Raw genomic sequence first — 24,204 nt, 5'->3', positions numbered from 1 at the left:
CCAAAACAAACAACAACAAAGGTTATAGATTAATAAATGCAATAAAAACAGCAGGGAATAAGTAAAGACATTTATTTACAATAGACATTGAATCCAAACAATCATCTCTGAGTGTACATTTCAGTCATCTTTGGCCATAAGCTGGAATAAAGTGAAGTGTTGATCCTCGTGTTTGAACATCAGTGACTCTGAACTCTGGTGAAGTTAATGCAGCGGCCCTTGAGACAACACAAGACAGATGCTACAGTCAGATGATGATCACACTGAGCAGCAGATTTTAATCAATATGATATAAAATAGCACAAACAAACCAGAGGTGATGCATGTGTTATGTGTTAAATTAAACCATGTGAGTCATTTGAGGATCCCTCCTTGACTTTGAGAAGCACCGCCTGTATATTAAGACGGTCGATGCATTTCCACTCCCTCCTACTGTGCAAAAATGAAGCCAAAATATCCCAGATACAGTGGCTGCCTCCTTGTGCTCCTCATCTAAAATGAGAGTCTGTGCAGTAGTGATTACTGCAGTATCAAGTTAATGCCATCCAACCAATCGTGAGCACATCAACTGGCACAAACAGCTGTCAGTCATGATGTCAGACTACCATTTTCAGAAACCATCACTGGGAAAAATTTATTTGATGTGTACTTCAATCTTTTAGTTGACCCTAGTGATGGCCAGATGAAGCCTCATGAAGCATTTTCTTTATTTTCTGAGCACACTAGATGGCGCTTTGTGTTCAACAAAAGGTTTAAAACACACCGAACTGCCATTCTTTGAGACTCTCTCTTTAAACCAAGAGTGCCATCTAGTGGGCTCAGAAAATAAAGAGAATGCTTCATGAGGCTTCATGAGGCCATCACTAATTGACCCCTCTCCTGTCCGCTAACATAGAGGGGGTGGGGTTTATGATCGCTTTTGCAGCCAGCCACCAGGGGGCGATGTTTTGGCTTCACTTTTGGGTAGCTGTCATGTTGTCCATTTTTATATACTGTCTATGGTTGAAATGTAGCAGCATTACAGCCAACAACACGGAGAAATAAGTGAAAAAGAAAGCGAAAACAGAAACAACAAAATACAGTTAGCATCAGGAAGAATATGTTTTAGAACAGTGGTTCCCAACTGGTGGGTTACAGTCCTAAAGTGGGTCGTGGAGTGAATTTCTGACACAGAGCTTTTATTTTGAAGTGCTGTTTCCTGCTGTAGAGGGAGTGGCTAATGGATAGCTACTTAATAGAGACAGCAAGCTTGTTTGTTAATGTTTGAGCATCGTGCCTGCATCAGAAGAACCACAGGAACAAAATATGACGATAAATCATCAAAATCAAATAAGCAACCATTGTAATAAGAAAACAATCCTATAACACTGGAGGTTCTGCGGCCTATTGAAGCTGAGTTTGGCGACACACTGTAAGTGTTGATATTTAGATTTATTTAGAACGACTCTGTGTGTGCAGTGAGCTGTTATTTGTTGCGTAGATAATTAGAGGGGGGAGACAGGGCTGTATTATTTTCTGTAATTATTTAATCAAATCACTGTGCAGTCAAGAGGGTGGATCAATTTTCTAATCAAATTAACTGGCAAAAACATTATTATTTCTTGGCAGTTGCAGACAGTCTGGCAGGAATAAACAACTCTATGAGAAGGTTACCTTTCTACCTTTCCACTGGGCCCTGCTCCCAACATTAACAGTGTTTTCTTGTGTCTGCTTAGTCTAATGTTTCAGGTTTTAATACACTATCAACCAAGTTGTATAAATGACACAAGCTTGTTTGGTATGTTTTATAGGTTTACTGGATTATGATCTGTGGGGAGAAGTTCTTTGTCGTTCTGCCTGGGTTGCTGGGACTATCTCAGCTGCTTAATCAGGGATAGTGAAAACAGGTTTGCCTCATTATGTCCTGAGAGCAGTGAGGGGCTGGGCACTGTTAAGATGAAGGAGGATAGGTGAGACAGTCCCGCAGTAAGTGACACTGTATTACATAAGGTGAGCTCATTGGTATGTATGGGTGCCCACAGGGAAACTGTGATGACTACAGTAACTCTTGCATTAATAGTTTGTTAATTATTTTGTGTGATTTCAGTGTACACCCCCTAATTAACTTGGCAGGTGGTAGATTCCAGTGCCATTCACTGAGGTGGAGGGGAGCCTGTTGTGAGGCGGCAGCTTTCATTACCATTTTGTTCCAGTAAACGTTTTGTTGATAATGTTTCCTGGTGCCAAACTACCTCATCTGCCCTTTATATGAGGCGGTGGCACTACAGTCAAATTCTGAATTGATAAACAGCAGTGTTTTCTGTCATTCAAGGGGTTTAATTGTTTTGGGGGGAAACACTGCAGATGTTTCTCACCTTGTCCTGAGGTGTCGGCCTCATGATCGCCACTCTGTCGTACTGTCTCCTCAGTAATGCCCGCAACGCATCAAAACGCCCCTGAAGTTTGAGTACAAGTTCAAAATGCAGATAAGGAATGATATACATAACATTTATCTGCACATATGTGATAAAGTCAGTGGAGATTAATAAAGTTAGAGTCTCACCTTGATGGGAGTGTACCATTTAGACTGTGGTGGGGGGGTGTAGACTGGAGGAGGGCGTGGAGGGGGTCGGGGCATGAAGGGCTCATCCGCTCCTTCAGGCATAGTGACCACAGCATTTTTGGCTTTCTCGAGCCGTGACCCTTCCTCTGTGGACCCCATCTGCCCCCAGCGCACCTGTAGACCACATGTACAAATGACAGATGTCACACTGTTTGTTCTTGGCAGATGATCTGTGTTTGTTTGTCAACACCTAACTACATTATGTATTTCTATCTACCTCCATGCGTTTGATTCCTCCAGCACCTCTGCCTCCATAGTACGAAGCGTCCACTGTAGGCCACCTGTGTTTGGGCGAAACATCTTCTTCCTCCTGGAAAACAAAAGTACATTTAAATAAAGTTTGAAAGAAGTTAGCTTGCCCTGTGTAATATTATTAACCTTTTAAATGATAGTACATAAGAGGTGCGTGTGTGTTTGCTGCAGCCTATCAGACACAGCTGCAGTTACTTAGACAGTTAGGTCATTTATTATATTGTGTCGTGCACATACATAAGTGCCCAGCCCACATGGACTAACGAGACCCTGAGAGTACCACAGAAATGGTTCCCCTCCTAATGCTTGAAATGCAGCTCTGATTATCCAACCTCAGATATGTAGAACAAATTTGCTAAAAAATGTAGCTCTGACATCATCATATAAAAAGGCAATAAAACACAAATTGTCCCTGTTTACACCCGGTATTAACATCTTGGGTGATTGGATTAAGAGTGGACAGCTCTAATTACCAAGGATTTCTCATTTGGCAGCTTCAGCTCCTCCGTCCTTACCTCCCTTCCTCGCATCTTTCTCACACCCTACCTGGGTGGAGCTAAGATGTGAGTGGGAAACGCGTGTGAGGGAAATGAGGCGGTTGTTAGCACAATGAAAATCACCCTATTGTGATGTTACCCGATGTGTTTTCAATGTGGGTTGAGAGCCAAACACTCAGACCACATTCAGAGGTGGCCCAGGCCACACATGGCCACATTCTTTCAGCGGTCCGTATGCTAATGTATCCGCAGCCACACTGACGCCTCTGTGTAGGCGGAGATATGTCATCATTACATGTCAATTGACTGTCAGTTGAAAGTGTAAAACAACAACAGAAGTGTCACAAGTGAGTCAGACATCTTGGGTGGTTTGTTCTGCTGGAACAAGCCAAGGATTAGACCCCATGTGTTTAGACTGATGAAGATGAGGGACAAAGACCTTGACACATAGGAACAGTGTGTCAAGGTCTTTGTAAAGTTCTTCTCCTTCATGAGAAGTGCTCTTATTCATCATCGTAATCATCATCTTCATCATCATCATCATCATCTTCTTCTTCTTCATCATCATTATCATCTTCTTCTTCTTCTTCATCTTCTTTTTCTTCATCATCATCTTCTTCATTATCATCATCATCCTTCTTCTTCTTTATTATCATCTTCTTCTTCATTATCATCATCTTCTTCCTCCTCCTCCTCATCTTCTTCAGCGTAATTTTCTTCTTCATCATCTTCATCATCATCTTCTTCTTGTTCATCATACTCATCGTCATCATCTTCTTCTTCTTCATTATCATCATCATCTTGTTGTTCTTTCTTATCATCATCATCTTCCTCCTTATCATCCTCATCATCATCTTCTTCCTTAGCATCATCATCTTCTTCTTCATCATCATCTTCTTCCTTATCATCATCTTCTGCTTTTTCTTCTTCCTCTTCTTCATCATCTTCTTATTCTTCATCATTATCTTCTTCTTCATCATCTTCTTCATCATCATCTGCTTATCATCCTTCTCATCTTCTTCTTCCTCATCATCATCTTCTTCATCATACTCATCATCATCTTCTTCTTCATCATACTTATCTTCTTCATCATCATCATCATCATCATCTTCCTCCTTATCATACTCATCATCTTCTTCTTCTTCATCATCTTCATCATCATCATCATCTTCCTCCTTATCATACTCATCATCATCATGATCATCATCATCTTCTTTTTCTTCATCATCTTCTTCATCATCATCATCTTCTTCATCATCTTCATCATCATCATCATCTTTTTCATCATCATCGTCATCTTCCTCCTTATCATACTCATCATCATCATGATCATCTTCTTCTTTTTCTTCATCATCTTTTTCATCACCATCATCATCATCATCATCATCATCATCATCTCCTTCTTCTTCTTCTTCTTCTTCTTCCCAGCACAATAGACAGACAAAGTGCATTGCTGCTTCCCGCAGGTTAAAAACATCACATTTGGTCTTTGCAAACAAAGACTGTGCGTGCCTGCATGTAGAGCAGGTAAGTGAGATCCGACCACAAGCGGTTACTCCAGATGCATGTGGAGACACATTCTAATGCCAGTTGTGAACAGACAGACTCTGAGCTGTCCACTCATCATCAGATCACCCAAGACGCATGTTAACACGAGGTGTAAACTGGGCCTTTGTCTTTGATCTCACTGAAACCACTTGACAAACAAAGCCTCCTCTGTGCAGGGAGACCGTAAACCTGCCTGAACTCAACTAGGCACGTTTGAATTTTGGTTAAACTGTGTTTCACACGAGGCTCTACACTGAGGCTGCTTTTCATGAGGGAGTATGTTTGTAATTTAGGTTTGTACCAAACATCAAGAGAACATCTTTATACACGAGGAGTGACTTCTACTCCGATGAAGGCTAAAAACCGAAACGCACTGGTCTCTCTATAAAGTTGTTCTTTATAGCTGCTGATGCTGGAGTTTGATCTCGTCAGATGTGTGAGGTTGTGCCAGAAATCCTTACTCTGCTTCTTCACTGCAGTCAATGCCAAAATGGCAACATGTAGTAAAACCCAAACGTCAGAAACCTGCTGTGGTGACATAAGAGAAATGTGGTTTACTCACAATGACAGGCGGTGGAGGAGGTGGGCGAGATGGGGGCGGGTTTCTGATCACCTGTAAGACACAATATGAAAACACTTAACACTGCCTATGGACAACGAGAGTAGAAATGTTACCACAGTAGCCCTGGTCAAATTGCAGCACTTAAACTTGTGGGCTACATCCATAAATAACAATAGCACTGGATTATGGTCCGTGCTTCCACGAGGCCAGGGTTGGACATATACATGCAACATTCATAGACTGTATAAACTCACCACTGTGCAGCAGAGAGGCCAGAACCACCAAAATAATGCCAGAGCCACTAACAGCAGCAGAGCCAACAGCAACCAGAGCACCCAGGTCCCATCGGACTGCAATAAACACACACTAATCAGCTACACTCATTACACCATGCACCTGGAGATGTGGTTATGTATCTTATGTTATCATTACACTGACATCGGTGACAGAGCCATACCTATGTCCTTACTCTGAGATACTTATTTTCCCATTTTAAAGAGGCATGCTTTCCTCCTCAGCTATTGCGGGAAGCATGATGGGTAAAAGCTGTTTTGATACTGTAGTGATTTTATTGTAATTACTGGCAACCTATAATGAAAGGTGTTGTATTGGTACCACATGACTGATACTCACGCATGTTGTAGCATAGATGGTGATGGGACTGGAGATGTAGGACTGCCCATTGTTCAGGCTAACCAGCACTTCAATTGATCTGCAATTATTCGACAGAATCAGAAGAAGAAAAACTTCTTGCACACCTACTACCAGCTGCAAATCCTGTTCATTAAGCCTTTAACATGGAGGTAAATACAGTGAGGATCATTGTGAGAGGGTGCATGTGTTTGTTTATGGGGGAAATATGGATTTTTAATGATTTATTGCTATTAAATAACACCCTAAAATCAAAAATACATGTTTTTCCTCTTGCCTGTAGTACTATATATGAATCTAGATTGTTTTGGTGTGAGTTACTGAGTGCTGGAGATATCGGCTGGAGAGATGTCTGCCTTCTCTTGTATATAATGGAACTAGATGGTGCTAAAAGCGCCCGAAAATTCATTTGAAAAACTTAACAGCAATGTCTCTCTCCAGAAATCATGATCCAGTTAGTCGAGATAATCGACAGACCTTGTTGTGAGCAGTTTCAAGTAGGAACTATTTTCTTTCAACTGCACTACACCTGCCAATCACACCACAGAGGGAACCAGCTCACGTAGCACCACTGAGCTAGCTAATGTTTACAGCACATGAGTAAATATGCACTTCCTTCTGCGTGGTGGTGTAGTCTGGTTGAAAGAAAATAGTTCCTCCATAAACTGCTCTGAACCATGGCCCCAGGTGTCGGGGCCCCTTGCAGCCTCCATCTGCAAAATGTCCCTCAAAGTAATACGTGCCAACCAAGAAGAGACTCAAACTCGAGACACAAAATAGCTACCAAAAAACACAGAACGACCAAAAAAAAACAAAGACATGAAGCTCAGCCTGAGATCAATCATGAAGACTTTCTTTGTGCTCATCCATTCACAATTCTCTCCATCCCACTCTCACTGCTTCCTCTAATCAGCTGACTATGGGTGTTCGCTCTTCTAGTTATCCAATCGAACTTCGCCACAATGTCTATCAGCCAATCAGGATGCTACTGCAAAAAAATTAAGGCTGCTCTCTCCTCTGCTGCTGTCAGCTGAACTGTCATGCCCTCCTCCACCTTGTTCACCTCCAGCCATTGTATCCGGAGTCCAGGACAAGCTTAACAAAGGCTCATTCCTCTGCTCATCCAGATCATCAGCACTTATCCATCTTCTTCGCCTCTACCACCACCAGCATCTAGACCCCAGGGGGTTCCCTATTCGACTATGGATTCATCACCCTTCTTATATCATACCATCTTGATGGGGTTTTCGTTCTTATGTGAACATGTTATAAATATTCTTTTTACTATAAAAGCTAGTCTCTCCTGATTGAAATGAAATTACCTCCAGGAGACACAAAATGACACATGGATGCAAAACTTCCACAAGATGACACAAATCACCACTCACAAAATTACCACAAAGACACAAAAAATGTGTCAAAAAAAGAGGCAAAATCACCACAAAGTCTGTGTGTGTCTTGCTCCTATATCGAAGAGGTATTGGGCCTTTTGCATGTCTGTGCTCAGGGGCCCATTGTCTCATAATCTGCCCATGCTCACAATAAATCTGTGGATTATTTTGAGTATCCAGGTCATGATTTCTGGAAAGAGACACTGCTGTTGAGTTTTTTTAAATCTTTCTTTTGGCGCTTTTAGCACCACAAGCTGAGTGCCATGTGGTTCCATTATATAGACATTTCTACAGCCAGTACCTCCAACAATCGGCAACTCACACCAAAACAATCTAGATTGATAAACAGCACTACGGGTAAGAGCAAATATATATATATTTGATTCTGGGGTGGACTGTCCCTTTAAATGGTTAACAGCCACAAAGTGTGAGAAGCACTGCCACATAGCTGTGTTTCTTGGTAACCTTGTCAGATTCCCCGTTGACCCTCTTACACCATCAGTGCCAAGAACATTGACTCATTGGAAAAGGAAGTCTTTGCCATTCATATTCTTATCATTTTTAAAACCAGACTTCCTTGTTTTGCCATTTTAGTTATTGTTTGCTTCAAGTTTTTAAGACTTGGACTCAACCGAGCTTTGTCCCTGAGAAATGATCCAACTATGCCTGAGTGGTTCAGTGAGGAGGGAGTGTTAGAGTGGGTGAGGCATGATGGAAAGTGAGAGGCGACGGGGGACAGATAGAGAGTGGGGGGAGAGAGAGGGTGCTGTTTGAAGCTGGTGAAGTAAATGTAGCTTTGGCTCACTCTCTAAATGCCACAGAGATATTCTGGTCAGACTGGCTTCAGTTCATCCAACACTTTGAGCTGCTGATAGTTCTACTGTAAACATTGTTCTTGTGTCTCTCTCTGCTACACACGCGGCAGATTTTGACTTTCTAATTTCAACCTCTTGTTTTTGCACAGGCCTGGTGATTGAAACTGATAAATTTGGCTTACAGAAAAGCCATTCAACATGTCAGTATTCCTTTCACATGACTGCAAAGGAGGCCTTAATTATTCATCAGCATTGTGAAATGTTTCCTCACATTAGTTGATGATGCTTTTTCTTTATGGGCCTGGGGCGAGCCTTTGTTGTCAGAGAAATGTTTTCTTAGTGATGCTATAAAGTGATGTCATGCCGAATTACTTCCCCGAACTGGACTTTTCTTACACAAAAATTAATCTCTTCTTCTATTTAAGGTAAACACAGGCTTGGTATTGGCTTGCCGGTGAGAGAAAAGGTTAATGAGGCACGGAGATGCTCATGACTGATATTTACAAGTATTACTTAACAAACTCACAGCCGTTGGCGATAACTAACTTTAATCACAAGGGTTTTACTGCGCAACAAAGGAAGAAGAAAGAGAAAAACAAGGACGGAGAGGACGACTATTCTCTGTGTTCAAACACGAGCGTGGTTTCTCAGCTGTGGATTAAGAAATTCTTGTGGCTACTGTTTTATTTTGCGGGCAACTGCAACAATATGCCATTATATTTACATAACAAGGACCAGAATGCTAAACTGTGACTGTACAAAAATTTATACAAAATTTATAACATTTTTTAATTGTTTTTTTGCCCTTGTGCTGACATCAAGACTTGCAGCTTGTTTACAGCTCCACACTGTTATGAGCACGTTGTGTGTGTGCGTGTGTGTTGACTTACTGTCCGACCTCGTGCAGAACAGGAGCTGGACAGAGCAGATAGCCGTCTCTGACTACTTTTGGCTTCTGGTCTGAGAAGAAACAGAGATAAACAAACTGTGAGAGGTGTTATCGCCTGTAAAGGAAGGATTTTTGGACAAAAACATCACAGATGTTTTTGACAGACAGAAAAAAATACACACAAGTTACTAATAATTTAGTTGTTAAAGGAAACAAAAAAGCATCACGTTCACTTGCAAAACAATTTTAGCCTCCTTGTGCACTCTGACACACTGGTTTTTGACTTCTTAAAGACAATCGCTCATGGATGGATGATCTAATTTCACACAATTATGCAAGTATTTTTAATTGCAATATATGTTCAGATTTTTTCGTGTGTGCATTTTCCCCCATAAGACACATTACACAGCCTGAATAAAAACGTTAAAGTGACACATATGAAGATAAACACGGATAAAACAAGCTGGTTTGAAGAAGAAGAGGAAGTTCAGGCACAGTCATGGGTTATCCCTTCATGTCCTCTCAGAGGATGTCGATCTGTTAATAGTCTAACGGGACAGAGAGCATGTCCTCGCTCCCTCTGCTCTGTCTCATAATGCGTCCTCTGTTCTCCGGCTGAAGTAATAAAAAGCAGCCACTGTTTGTTCCTGGTCGTCGTGACTCTGACTTTCCACTGCCGCACAGACATCTGCACATCGTATCGCATTTCACTTCATAGATGTTGTTATCAGATTATGTTGTTCATTATGATCGTAACATGGACCCCAGGAAGAGTAGCTGTTGCCTTGGTAACAACTAATAGGGATCCAAATAAACAATAAACAATATCTGAAAGTGTGTTGCAGTAAAAGGGGCACACGTTTTAGCTTCATTGGTAAGTAAACATTTAAAATAGGTGCATCCTTAGCGTTAGCATCCAAAGGCCAGCTGTATCAGCTGACTGCTGAGCACAACTGTGTAGGACATGAGTGTGTTGAGTGTGTGGCATTCACTGACCGTATCTGTTTTGATCGACAGTGAGGGAGCAGAGTATGTTTTCTGTCCTCTTGGATCCACTGAAGCCGCTGCCCCTCAGCACCACGTTGAAAGACTCTAAGAAACATCAGACACATGACACAACAGTGACATAGCATCACATAAAAACAGCAATCATTAAAGCTTTACTATGCGGGATCCGCCCTGAAACAATGTTCAGTTGAGTTTAGTTCAGTTTATATTGGTCGTTTTCGTCTTTATACAACTCAAATACACACAAGAAAAATATATATTGAATATATGAAGTATTCTTTTTAAAACTATTCCACAAATTAACTAATTTAACTGTTATATATCTGTTTTGCATTTGTTCTAATCTTAGTTTTTGTTAACATACAAGCTCCTCTTACTTCACACTGACCCCAACTTGTGGCTACAGTCTAGGAGCATCTTATTTGTTTACTTTATACATTAATTGTGCAGTTTTAAAACCCACCAAATCTCTAAATTTGAGAGCATGTGAGTGTATAAATAATTTGTTAGCTAGTTCAGTGTATAGTCTCATACAAAAGCAATCCCTCTAAATCATCACTTACAACCCACTAGAAGTGTGGTGGTGGTGTTTTTATCTGCAGAGACTTTGCCCTCTGCCTGTATTTGCTTATTTTATTCTTAGTTTGCTGTGTTCAGGAAGTTCCTGCACACAGCCCAAAGGTAAGGTCAAGCCCTTTTACCACGGTAGAGAAACTACAAATATCGCAGACATAATGCCACAAAATTAAAATTATAGCAAAAAAGAGTGAATCTGGGGTTGGCTTTCACTTTCACTTTTGCTGTAACAGTAACCAGCAAAGTATACCCTGCAAAATATACCTTTAAACAGCAAAAGTGATGACTGGGCCAATTAAAGTCAATAACATAAAGAGTCTAGAGCAGTTTACATTAGCATGTTAAAATGCTCACAATGCTAACATGCTCATGTTGGGTAAAATGTTTACCATGTTCACTACCTCAGTTTAGCTTGTTAGCATAGGCATTTCTAGCCCATTTTTTGGGGGGGCTGAAGCACCCCTAAACTGAATCCCAGCACCCCTAAAATTTGAGAGATTTTTTTATTTTTTATTTTATTTTTTTACTGTATGTCCTTTTTTAACAAGCTAGAAAAGTGTCGTCGTCGTCCGTCCGTCCGTCCGTCCGTCCCCCCCCCCCCCCCCCCCCCCCCCCGCTGCATTTAATCGTAGGTCACTGTTTATGTTGTTAGGTAGGAGTTAGCTGACATTTTTTCTAGCTAGGAAACGTTACAGGTGGTCAGTACCACTGTCCTCTGTTTGAACTGGAACGAGAAAAGCTAGCTGTTGTGTCATGTGCATGTGTTAATATTAAAGCCAAGGTGCTCACTATAGGGGGCTGGTTTACTCCAGAAACATGCATACTGTTTATGTGAATGTTGAGGAGCTGCTGTATCAAAATGAGTTGTCTTCCCCCAGAAATTAGGGTTACGGTATGTTTCTTTTATGATTCCAATCCATTCCTCTTTTGCTGTGGCTCAGGATTTAAATAACCTTCATCAGATTTGATGGTTTAGTCACAGACTTTCCCAAAAAGTGTTTTTCTTTCACAAATGTGGGAATGAAATTGCGTTAAAATGTACAAAACGGTGAAATTTATCTTGCCTGGCCAGGCAGCTCTCTGGGTGCTCAGCACCCCTAAACCTCTGTTCCTAGAATCGCCCCTGCTTGTTAGCATGCATAACATTTACTAATTAACATTCAACAAAATGTACAGCTGAGGCTGATCGGACTGTCATTAGTTTTGCAGGTAGCTGGTCATTAACCAATTTAATGGACAAATCTAATTGTCCACCTGATGATGGCACTAAATAGCCATCACTGTCAACCTCATAGTGACAATAGGAAGTCAAGGGAGCACCAAAGGCATTAGGCTTCATCCTGCGGGGACCATGAGTGTTTCCACAATGCTGAAGGATGTACTCAGTGACAATCCCACAGTGTAGAAATACCCCTTTACAAGTAAAAGTGCCTGCATTTAAAATTTTACCCAAGTTATTCTATAAAGGTACTGGCATCAAAATATACTTAAAGTACCAAAAGTAAAAGTACTCATTATGCAGAGTGGCCCTTTTCAGAAGAGTAGTAGCCCAATACTAATATTAATACACTTAAATGTTACATAATGGTAAAAGTGGTGCTAATTTTAACTACTTTATTTACTTTTTATATTTTTCCCACTACAAAAATAAATAGTCTTCTCTTAACCCATTTTGTATTATCAGAATCTGAAAAGTAACTCATAACTAAAGCTGTCAGATAAATTGAATGGAGTATACAGTACAATATTTCCATCTGAAATTTAGTGGAGTAGAATTAAATATTAATAGAAAATGGAAATACTCAAGTACAGTTACCTCAAAAGAGTACTGTGCTTGAGTGAATGTACTTGGTTACATTCCACCACTGCATTTCCATCACTGCTGTGGAGACACACTGCTAGTGTGGCTAAATGCATTTTACATAGTAATATAACTTATTTACATCATATTTTTTGCTGCATTATTATATTCAAACATTACAACTTACCATTCACACAAACACTCGACGGCTCTATTGTGAAAACATCTGCACATGTCTGCTTCAGGATCTGTGTGGAAGATACAGACTCAGGTTGTAAGTGTGATGTCACTCTCACACTGTGTGCCTGTTAATGTTTTTGTTACATGTGACGTGACCTCACCGAGTTGACGATGTCTTTGAGGGCATGAAACCCGGACAGCACTGGGAAGACTTGTTCTGTGCCATCTGCTATGTCAGCAAGCTGAGACAAAAATGAAAAGTTTACCCTTCTTCAAAATCATTTAATTTTAAGAGCTTATACAGTACAGGCCAAAAGTTTGGACACACCTTCTCATTCAATGCGTTTTCTTTATTTTCATGACTATTTACATTGTAGATTCTCACTGAAGGCATCAAAACTATGAATGAACACATGTGGAGTTATGTACTTAACAAAAAAAGGTGAAATAACTGAAAACATGTTTTATATTCTAGTTTCTTCAAAATAGCCACCCTTTGCTCTGATTACTGCTTTGCACACTCTTGGCATTCTCTCCATGAGCTTCAAGAGGTAGTCACCTGAAATGGTTTCCACTTCACAGGTGTGCCTTATCAGGGTTAATTAGTGGAATTTCTTGCTTTATCAATGGGGTTGGGACCATCAGTTGTGTTGTGCAGAAGTCAGGTTAATACACAGCCGACAGCCCTATTGGACAACTGTTAAAATTCATATTATGGCAAGAACCAATCAGCTAACTAAAGAAAAACAAGTGGCCATCATTACTTTAAGAAATGAAGGTCAGTCAGTCCGGAAAATTGCAAAAACTTTAAATGTGTCCCCAAGTGGAGTCGCAAAAACCATCAAGCGCTACAACGAAACTGGCACACATGAGGACCGACCCAGGAAAGGAAGACCAAGAGTCACCTCTGCTTCTGAGGATAAGTTCATCCGAGTCACCAGCCTCAGAAATGGCAAGTTAACAGCAGCTCAGATCAGAGACCAGATGAATGCCACACAGAGTTCTAGCAGCAGACCCATCTCTAGAACAACTGTTAAGAGGAGACTACGCGAATCAGGCCTTCATGGTCAAATAGCTGCTAGGAAACCACTGCTAAGGAGAGGCAACAAGCAGAAGAGATTTGTTTGGGCCAAGAAACACAAGGAATGGACATTAGACCAGTGGAAATCTGTGCTTTGGTCTGATGAGTCCAAATTTGAGATCTTTGGTTCCAACCGCCGTGTCTTTGTGAGACGCAGAAAAGGTGAACGGATGGATTCCACATGCCTGGTTCCCACTGTGAAGCATGGAGGAGGAGGTGTGATGGTGTGGGGGTGTTTTGCTGGTGACACTGTTGGGGATTTATTCAAAATTGAAGGCACACTGAACTAGCATGGCTACCACAGCATCCTGCAGCGACATGCCATCCCATCCGGTTTGCGTTTAGTTGGACGATCATTTATTTTTCAACAGGACAATGACCCCAAACACACCTCCAGGCTGTGTAAGGGCTATTTGACCAAGAAGGAGAGTGATGGAGTGCTGCGGCAGATGACCTGGCCTCCACAGTCACCGGACCTGAACCCAATCGAGATGGTTTGGGGTGAGCTGGACCGCAGAGTGAAGGCAAAGGGGCCAACAAGTGCTAAACACCTCTGGGAACTCCTTCAAGACTGTTGGAAAACCATTTCAGGTGACTACCTCTTGAAGCTCATGGAGAGAATGCCAAGAGTGTGCAAAGCAGTAATCAGAGCAAAGGGTGGCTATTTTGAAGAAACTAGAATATAAAACATGTTTTCAGTTATTTCACCTTTTTTTGTTAAGTACATAACTCCACATGTGTTCATTCATAGTTTTGATGCCTTCAGTGAGAATCTACAATGTAAATAGTCATGAAAATAAATAAAACGCATTGAATGAGAAGGTGTGTCCAAACTTTTGGCCTGTACTGTATATGAAGAACTTCACATTTCGGTGTTAATTCTCGCTGCCTCTTTGGGAGGTCTTCTGCCTTGTTTCACTTCAGTGCTTCAGCAGCGTTTAGGGAGGGAAGGTCTGCTTCTAGGAGATGAAAGCTCTGGACAGCTGGCTGAAGCTTTCATCTCCTGCTTTAATGATAGCAGAACAGGAAGCCTGCCTGGCATTATTTAATTAGAGAGTGATGTAATTACTTCCTCCTCAGACCACAGAATACACTCGGTCAGTAACCGGGCAGAGGGACGCCTGCACCCGTGGACTACTGAAAACTTTCCCAGTCATGAGTTGTACAATTGTGAAGCCATTCAGATGTGCTTATTAATGCTTGTTATACAGATCATTACTGTCACAATAATATCATTAAGGCTACTGCAACAGCAAACCAAACAGCACTAATGCAGGGATGATTTAGGGTGGAGACTGCCACTTTAAATGAAATATTGTAGTATCATATTTCTCAACAAATGTAATTAAAGTCCTTCTCTTTGCACTGTCGATTTTATTATGGATGACCTAGTGTCAACACAGTGAGCAGAAGACATTCGGGCTCATTCTTATTCAGCCTTTGCTTTCATCCTTTCATCCTTCTTTGTTCTGAACACAGTGCTCCCTTTCAACAACCTGATACCTGCACAGGAAGAAGTCAAAGTCTCTTCAAGGATATGATAACTCAAAACATGCCGCCTTACAAAAATTATTCCATGTTTTTACATAAACCAAATGCAGCATGAACCACAAACTATAAATCCCTGCCAGCTGCTCACCGCTCTATCCTTAGGAGGTTTCAGCTGGACTCAAACAGACTAAGCAATGAGGTCAAGGTGTGTTAATAAATCTGGGCCAAGAACAATAGCCCGTTGAAGCTCTGACCACAACCTAACACACGCTGACACACAAAACACAGAAAGCCAAATAAAACCTCAGTGTTTGAACAACCAACAGTATCAGGAGCAGCAGAGAGACGTGTACTTTCTCACAGTGCTGCACGGCTCTCAGAGGCGAATGAGTGAGAGTAAAGAGAGAAAAAAATTAAGTCCTCCTACCTGTTTTTGGTCAAAGTCCATGACCCCGACACAGTACACTCTGGCTCCAAACCCTCGGGCTTTGTCAGCCTGGGAACACAGAGAGTGAAAGTCCTGAGTCAAGTGCTGCTACTGACACACTGATCCCAAGTTTATGATCAGTTATCATCAAAGAAGCAACTGTTAAAGTTCAGTTCGGTACGCTTTATTTCCATTTCCACTGTGAAAAGTTGTGGATGGTACCAAAGGAACCGTTCCGTACCGTCCCCATTTTTGGTCCCCCCTCTGTTGGGGTACCTAGCACACAGATCTGGTACTAAAAGGTGGAGCTGTGAACACTGCAGTCTGTTGATTGGTCAATAGAGGACGGTCACTCTGCTCAGGGCTGAGTTGTGGCTGGTCTTGAGGCTCATGTAACCACCGTTCATACTGTGGAGAGTTTTATTAGTAAACTGTAACTATAAAATGAAAGGATGTTTTGCTGCGTCTTGAAGCAGCTGGAGTCTGAGAAAAAATAACTTAAAGCTATAGTTGGTAATCCTGTTCAGAAACACTTCTTGTTATACTGGGTGAAATGGTCCTTCCATCCTGAGAGTAGTCAATACATAATGTGTTCAGAAAAAGGAACGAAAAAAATCCGACCTCTGTGGCAGCTGCAGGCCTGTAAAAACTCTGACCAATCCCTGCCATTCGGTGCAAATGGAAAGAACCAATCAGATGCCTTCATGTCTCATCCTGCCTGAGCCCCCCTCCGTCCCTCCCTCCCTCCTCCCTGCGTGCACTTATCACGTGTTACCGTTGCCGGAAATATTGAGCACACTCCTCAGCAGAAATACCGAGTTAGCAGGAGTTTACTGAACAATGGCAGAGAAAATGCAGCCAAAAGTATCACTTCCAGCGTTACTTGTAACAGCTCGCCCCGCTAAACAGGCTGAGAAGAGAAAGTCGGAGGCAGAAAAGGCTGCGACGAAAAAGGTATTGGATAAAGCGAGAGGACAAACCAGATGTCAACATCAGTGCAGCTTTTGAACGGTGGAGACAACTGAGGGAGCTGAAGGGCCTGAAAAGTAATGCAGAGGTTGCTGTCTTTCTGTTGGACAGGTAATTATATGTTTGCTTCAGGGGGGGTTTGTTATTTTACTCGCCTCTCCTCTGCCCTGCTGGCTCCTACTGCAGGATGCGCGTCCAAGTTTGTGGGACCGTGGCTTTGGACGGAGCACTGACGGGAGGGGGAGGAGGGGGTGGAGCTTAGAGGAGGTGCCGCTTTCAAATCTTGCTAGCTCTCCAACATTACCAACTACAGCTTTAAAGCTATAGTGCGTAACTTCTACAGGTCTGTAAATGTCCGTTTCACCCAAGCCACTACTAGAGGAGATGACACAATGCTGATTAAGCCGATCGGCTCCTCTAACATCTTGCGGTATTTTTCAATATATATCATTTTTAGTATGCGTGTCGACCAGCGACATTCCCGCACTGGCGCACAGGAAATGCTTCCTCACAACAAGAAGGGAGGGGGAGGACGAGCGGAGAGTGTCACAGCAAGAGGTAGAGCGCAGGTAGAAAGTGAAAGCAACATGGTGGAGAAGCGGCCAAGACACGGTTCAGAAGTGGATCCTACCACAAAGATAAACCCTGGACGTTCGGCTGAAGGTTTATTAGCAAAGAAGGAAAGTGACCGACGGAGAATGCAAACAAGGATTTGTATTGGTGTCGCTTTTCCTCGGTGGAGAGCCCCGAAGGAAGAAATTGGGCTGAGGGCAGACACGGATGTTGCCTTGCTGCTGTTGGATAAGTAAGTGACTTGGTTTATAATTATATTATGAGTAGTATGTGTTGCTGTTACATGTACTGGACCTAGTACTTGATTATTTTCTTGGAAATGGTGCTATGAACGTAATGTAATGTTAGCAGCCTGGTGTTCGCCACGTTGTGTAGCATTGTGTACACGGTGTGAAGCAAGTGTTACTCTGTGTACAGGGTGTGTAGCGAGTGTTACTCTGTGTACACGGTATGTGGCGACTGGCGAGTGTTACTCTGTGTACACAGTGTGTGTTGAGTGTTATTCTGTGTACATGGAAGTGCCGCCGGCTTATTAGTTGTAATAACGCATTATCCGCTGGGAGGCGACAGAAGTTACGCACTATAGCTTTAATTCACTGGGCCTACTGCCGGCAACTTTTAAGGTGGAACTTTAACTTGAAATGTTATTCAATGCCAAGTTGACGACGTGAATCCATCAAGACACCTTAAATTTCACTGTGACAACTTTGACCGTTACTTTAGTTTTTATATGACATTACTTTTAGTAATGAGTGGATCTTCAAGCATTTATATTAATTTCAGCTCTCACTCTCACTTTTCCTCACTCTGAGAAAAAAAAAGTGTTGAGTGTTGTTCCTGTGGGCTACGGCAACACTAAACACCTGAGCTTGCCTGAGTAGGACTAAATGCATACACCTGCTACCTTTAAATATCCCATGTATAGAGACTCTCACTGCAGCCTGTTTTATTTTGTTCTGAAAGCGTATAACCTCGTTCTGTGGACGATAAACGAGTTGCAGACTGATAAAGGAGGAAATACAGTGAGTGCTGGAAGGAGCAGTGAGTGACAACAACCTTGCCCACATTTAAGAGTACTGTTTGCATCAGAAACACTAGGGTATAGGTACCACATCTGAAGCATTACTTTTGGTTCAAAAGGTACCATACTGAAAGTGTTTGGTGGAAATGGGGCTTTTATGGCTGATATCTCCAGCATTCAGAAACTTGCACCAAAACAATCTAGTCTGATAAATAGCACTACAGGTAAGAGGAAAAATATATTTTTCTGGATTTTGGGATGAACCGTCCCTTTAAAACTCACCATTTCCAAAACATACTAGTAGGTTAGATATTTTTCTTTTTCCAAGCAGCAACTGGCTCAGTTCACCCCTTGAAACTGTTATTTCTTGACACTGAGTGTTGTAATTCAGTAAAACAACAGAGTAATTTGAGCAGCGTGAGGATGTGTCAAACAACCTTGATTTTGATTGTGCAACATTGAAACACACTGATAAAACAATAATGGAGAAGAAAACACAGAGACACATCCAAAAAATACAAAGAAGAACCATCATAATTATCATCCGTGAAGTGTGTGTGTGTTTAATACCTCCTGGACAGTGAGTTCATAGGGGAAAACCTCCAGCTTGCCATCAGTCAAAACAATGATGATGGTGGATGAGGGCGAAGTTTGTGTCTTCATCTGCTCTGACACCTGAGGAGTGGATGTTGACACACACTCAGTGCAGGTCACACACACTGTGCACACATGTAGCTTTGAAATCAAACTGACACTAAAACTGTTGTATGTGTTGCCAGACCTCTACTGCTTGAAATATCTACTTAACATATCATCTTCTTTACTTTTTTATCTAAGAGAATAAATCAGTAGAGTATGACAAGGTTCAAGGATCACAACACACTGAAGTTTTTTGGTTGTTCAAATGTTTTAGAGTAGCTTTTACAAAAGCAAATTTAGTGGGTTAACAATGGTTCCTGATGGATGAGTGTACCTACCGCTATCAGGCCCTCATGCATGTAAGTTTCACCAGCAGGTTTAATTTGGCTCAGCTTCTTCAAACCATCGTCTATTTTAGACCTGTGAAGCCACATCACAAAACACAAGTTAGTACAACACAGTTAAAATAAAGGCCGATACGAGTCCAGTTTCTGTGTGATCTGGTTATCTGTGTTTGGTTGTTTGCTTTTCAGTTTGGAGGAGGAGGAGGGAGATGGGTTAGGGGAGTGAGGCAGAGAAGGACAAAGAATAAAGGACCGTACCTGTCTCCAGTTAGTGGCAGTATTACGACCGCTTTGGCTGAAAAGACGATGTAGGAGACCCTCATCCTGGGACTGAAACACACACACATACAGCAAGCTTGTGATTCTTATCTGCAGTATAAAAGCACGTAAAATCTGAAACCAAGTTTGTATCTTTTAAGGTAAAAAAATATAAGTGGGTCTGGTACTCGTGTCAACAGAGAGGATTCCTGTAAGTGCTAGTCTTGGTCTCGTCCTGAACTTGACCACATTTGTACTCAGTCTTGTTTTGGCTTCATACAAAGAGGACTTGGGATTTTGTAACAAGACCGGTCAAGACCACAACTGTGAGGATATCACTTAACTGCCTGTACAAAAATGACTGTTGAATAAAGATGGTTATGTTAATTCCAGGTCCTTAGCAGAAAATTCCCACATAAAATTGACTTCTGCAATGCCTTTTGATAATTTTATGAAGACATTTCTCATGATACATTAGTACTTACACACATATACAGTATGACAAACCACAATAAAGAACAATAAAGAGGAATCTTGGGTGCTTTTATGGGAATTTGGGATCCTCAAGATCATTTTTTGAGGAGTGCCTATGGTGTGCATGTTCCACATTTTATTGTTAATGAGTGATGCAGTGTGGGAGTCAAACTGGTTTGGTCTTGGTCCTAACTCAGTCTCACCCTGCCTTGGTATTGGCCTTGCCTCAGTCTCGATACACTCTGGTCATGGTCATGACTTGGTCTCGGTTTAGGTGGTTTTGACCACACCACTTATGTATTACTTTGCTTTTGATTGGACCAAAAAATATATTTCCAGTAGGATGTAAACATCAATCGCAATAGGATTACATGAAATAAGATAACAATGAAAGTGACATAACATGACATACAATGACAATGCATTATTATTATTTAAATCTGTATTTTGTTGTTCTGGTACTTACTGTTTGCAATGATAGTAAACTTGAATCTAATCTAATGACATTATACGACATGACAAACCATAGCCGCCACAATAAAACATGACACAACATATGTACTGGATGGATGGAAGGATGGAAGGATGGATGGATGGATGGATACATCAAATCAAGCAGTCTGGGCCACCCACTTCATCAAGTTAAAGGTAAACTACATGTGTGAGGAGGGAATAGTCCACCTAAGCCCACCTTTAAGGTAAACATTGACCTCCATGGTAGCTGTTACTGATCCCGAATCACTAGACAGCACGGGACAATCTTGATGCCTTTCTCACCCACTGAAAACTGAACCCCTAACCTCGCCACTGTGACTTCCTCTCTCTACCCTCCAGGCTGTGAAGGGGTAAAGGACTGCCTGTTGTGGTCAGCACCACCTTCAACATCTGGCGGAATGATTCTGCTCATATTTAGCAACCCCTCATTAAACCTAAAGATATCACACACACCCTCTGCCCCGTTACCCAGAGGGGTTTTGGAGCAGTTGGTGGCCTTGTATGATGTCTGCTGCCCGAAATAGACGTGGCCTACTTTCTACTCGCTACTACTGTTTGTACTATAATTTAAAGACCTATTACGACTCCTCTGTGTATAAAAAGTCTTTTTTTCATCACTTTAAATATGACTGTAGTTCAAATTCCATATGCTTGGATGTCTGTGAAGCACTTTTTCACTTGTTTTTGAACTGAGCTATATAAAGTTTTGTATTACTGCATTTTTCTGAGGCTATTTATGGTATGAAAATCCCAAAAATCTAAGGAGGAGGGGATGAGAGGAGAAGAGAGAGACACAACAGCCTCTTTGCTTACCTGACAAACCTGTTGGTGAGCTGCTCCACAAATCCATAGATCTCATGCCAGTGTCCAAACACACTGCCTGACCTGCAAAAACAGGCAGCACCAGGGTGATAAATAACACTCAACCACACACGAAGCATCAACAACAAGATTTAACAGCAAGCATGCCTGACCTTGACGACAACAAGGGTGTATACAGTGGGAGGTGTATGGATGAGGTAAACCAGATATTTGTATGGCTTATATTTTCTGCATTTCTGCCAGTATATTCTGTTGTTGCATATAAACTGAGACCAGATGATGTACTCTGTTGTTGCTGGAGAGTCTATCAAGAACTTGGTTTGTTAATAATTAACAACAAAGTACACTGAGAGGGCCTCTGGAGAAAAGTGAACTTTCTCCAAGTGTACACATCAAACACTGATGTTCAGAGCAGAAAATATTAAAGTAAACTCAGCCAAACCTGCAGTGAAGCAGCAGAGGAACATGGGAACTAAACACAGCCATACATGGAGAGGACAGAGTCAAGACTGTCTCTGCACTTAGGTAACAAATATTAAATTAATATACTGGCCTGTCCCTGTTGGCTCTCTCAAATAAACACATGCAATGCAAACTGTATTCACTCACCTGTCTAGGACAAAATAAATATCAAATGCTCCATCACAAGAGGCGTCCTCGCCGTCATGCGACAATGAATTCACGCAAACACTTAGAAAAAGCAGGATTTTGCAACATATCCATATCAGATCCATATTCCATGTGTTTCATATCAGCAGTGTGTTTGTTTAAAAAATGAAATCCCAAAAATCAGCAACTGTGAGTCTGTCATCATCTTCACAGCATCAGCCCGGTGGTTCACATGTTGAATCACTGCTGGGTGGAAACACAGTAGGCTACATGTGGGTTCTCTGACAGCACTCTGATAATGAAATAAACGGGGCAGGGCTGCTACAGCTGCTGCACACCACTGTCACACAGCAGCAACACACACAGAGCAGGACTTCCTCCAGGATCCTTCAAATTAAACTGTAAACATCAGTGCAGAAAAATACTACCACTACATCCTTAATAAATTATTGTACATCATGTTACTTTCTTTTTACAATTCTCATTTGGGCAGATAAAGGACAGTTGCATATGGCACCTAAAATTAAAACAGCTGTTAATAATAATAATAATAATAATAATAATAATAGTTTATAAAGATACGGAGGGATAATAAAAAGACAATAATAATGTTGTAAAGATACCATAAAGAAAAGTATAATGCTACAATGTCAGATTCTAATTGGACAGTATAGTCTACATTTTCAGGTATATCTATATATGTACTTTTATCTATCTATCTATCTATCTATCTACCGACCTACCAACCAACCAAACTACCTACCTACCTACCTACCTACCTACCTACCTACCTACCAACCAACCAACCAACCAACCAAACTACCTACCTACCTACCTACCAATCAACCAACTAACCAAACTACCCACCTACCTACCTACCTACCAATCAACCAACCAACCAAACTACCTACCTACCAATCAACCAACCAACCAAACTACCCACCTACCTACCAATCAACAAACCAACCAAACTACCTACCTACCTACCTACCAATCAACCAACCAACCAAACTACCCACCTACCTACCTACCAATCAACCAACCAACCAACCAAACTACCCACCTACCTACCAATTAACCAACCAAACTACCTACCCACCTACCTACCTACCAATCAACCAACCAACCAAACTACCTACCTACCTACCTACCAATCAACCAACCAACCAACCAAACTACCTACCTACCTACCTACCTACCTACCAATCAACCAACCAACCAAACTACCCACCTACCTACCTACCTACCTACCAATCAACCAACCAACCAAACTACCTACCTACCTACCTACCTACCAATCAACCAACCAACCAAACTACCCACCTACCTACCAATCAACCAACCAACCAAACTACCTACCCACCTACCTACCTACCTACCAATCAACCAAACTACCTACCTACCTACCTACCTACCAACCAACCAGCCAAACTACCTACCTACCTACCTACCTACCTACCTACCAACCAATCAACCAACCAACCAAACTACCTACCTACCTATCAAATAACCAACCAAACTACCTACCTACCTACCTACCTACCTACCAATCAACCAATCAACCAAACTACCTACCTACCTACCTACCTACGTACCAACCAAACTACCTATCTACTAGTCTGAGTGGGCGGAAGTTCGCTGCATAGATCAGCCACTGAAGTCCTGCCCTACCACCTCAGGTTGCAGTTTTCAACACGTCCTTTACTAACTTTTGCGGTGTTTGGTCTTGCGGGGATGTAGCCATTTTTCTGCCATGGTTTGCGTCCTGTAGGTGATATTTTTGTGGGCGTGTTGCACCAAAACCTGTTTCCCCCCGGCAATATTTTTGCAAGCGCACCGTTGCTGTGGCACCGCCCAGAACGATTGTGATTGGTTGAAAGAAATACAAGCAGCCGGGGCGTTTTTTTCTCCAATGTCAAAGTGAGAGTCGGCCCAGCCAGACCTTTCTTTTCTTGAGAAAGGTCTGGTGAGCGAGACTACCTATCTACCTACCTACCCATCTATCCATCTATCTATCTATGAATAAAGTAAATACAAAAAAACCTTAAACTGTAGTTTGTAAAGCAATTACATAAATGTACTCCTATTATGTAATTTAATTAAATACATGTTATGTTACAAAATACCATAGGTTGTCAAAATAACATAGGTGTAGATTTTGGGGTACATATTTACAATATGTCTGTTTGTCTCTCCCATTAAATACATGAAATTGTGGAGGACTTTTAT

The 24,204-nt window shown here is 41.6% G+C and overlaps 1 protein-coding gene and 1 long non-coding RNA gene across 2 annotated transcripts in view; both read right to left on the bottom strand.

Annotated features, from left to right (window-relative positions):
- The window catches only part of LOC117270085 (uncharacterized), a 30,410-nt gene that overhangs the window by 2,957 nt on the left and 3,249 nt on the right, over nucleotides 1-24,204 (bottom strand). The window lies entirely within an intron of this gene.
- Nucleotides 57-22,277, bottom strand: LOC117270083 (anthrax toxin receptor 2-like). Its single transcript, XM_033647529.2, has 17 exons — nucleotides 21,976-22,277; nucleotides 21,358-21,429; nucleotides 19,576-19,647; nucleotides 19,312-19,393; nucleotides 18,905-19,009; nucleotides 15,772-15,840; nucleotides 12,934-13,014; nucleotides 12,780-12,840; nucleotides 10,204-10,299; nucleotides 9,209-9,278; nucleotides 6,095-6,173; nucleotides 5,716-5,811; nucleotides 5,462-5,512; nucleotides 2,820-2,912; nucleotides 2,543-2,716; nucleotides 2,355-2,435; nucleotides 57-218 (listed from the first exon to the last, which is right to left on the bottom strand). Exons 1-17 carry the CDS (start codon nucleotides 22,098-22,100, stop codon nucleotides 180-182), a joined length of 1,446 nt encoding a protein of 481 aa, XP_033503420.2. The 5' UTR covers nucleotides 22,101-22,277; the 3' UTR covers nucleotides 57-179.

This window comes from Epinephelus lanceolatus, chromosome 19, assembly GCF_041903045.1.
Source record: "Epinephelus lanceolatus isolate andai-2023 chromosome 19, ASM4190304v1, whole genome shotgun sequence".
NCBI lineage: Eukaryota > Metazoa > Chordata > Actinopteri > Perciformes > Serranidae > Epinephelus > Epinephelus lanceolatus.
The sequence above is the reverse complement of the archived record's forward strand: the minus strand, read 5'-3'. Positions and strand labels throughout refer to the sequence as shown.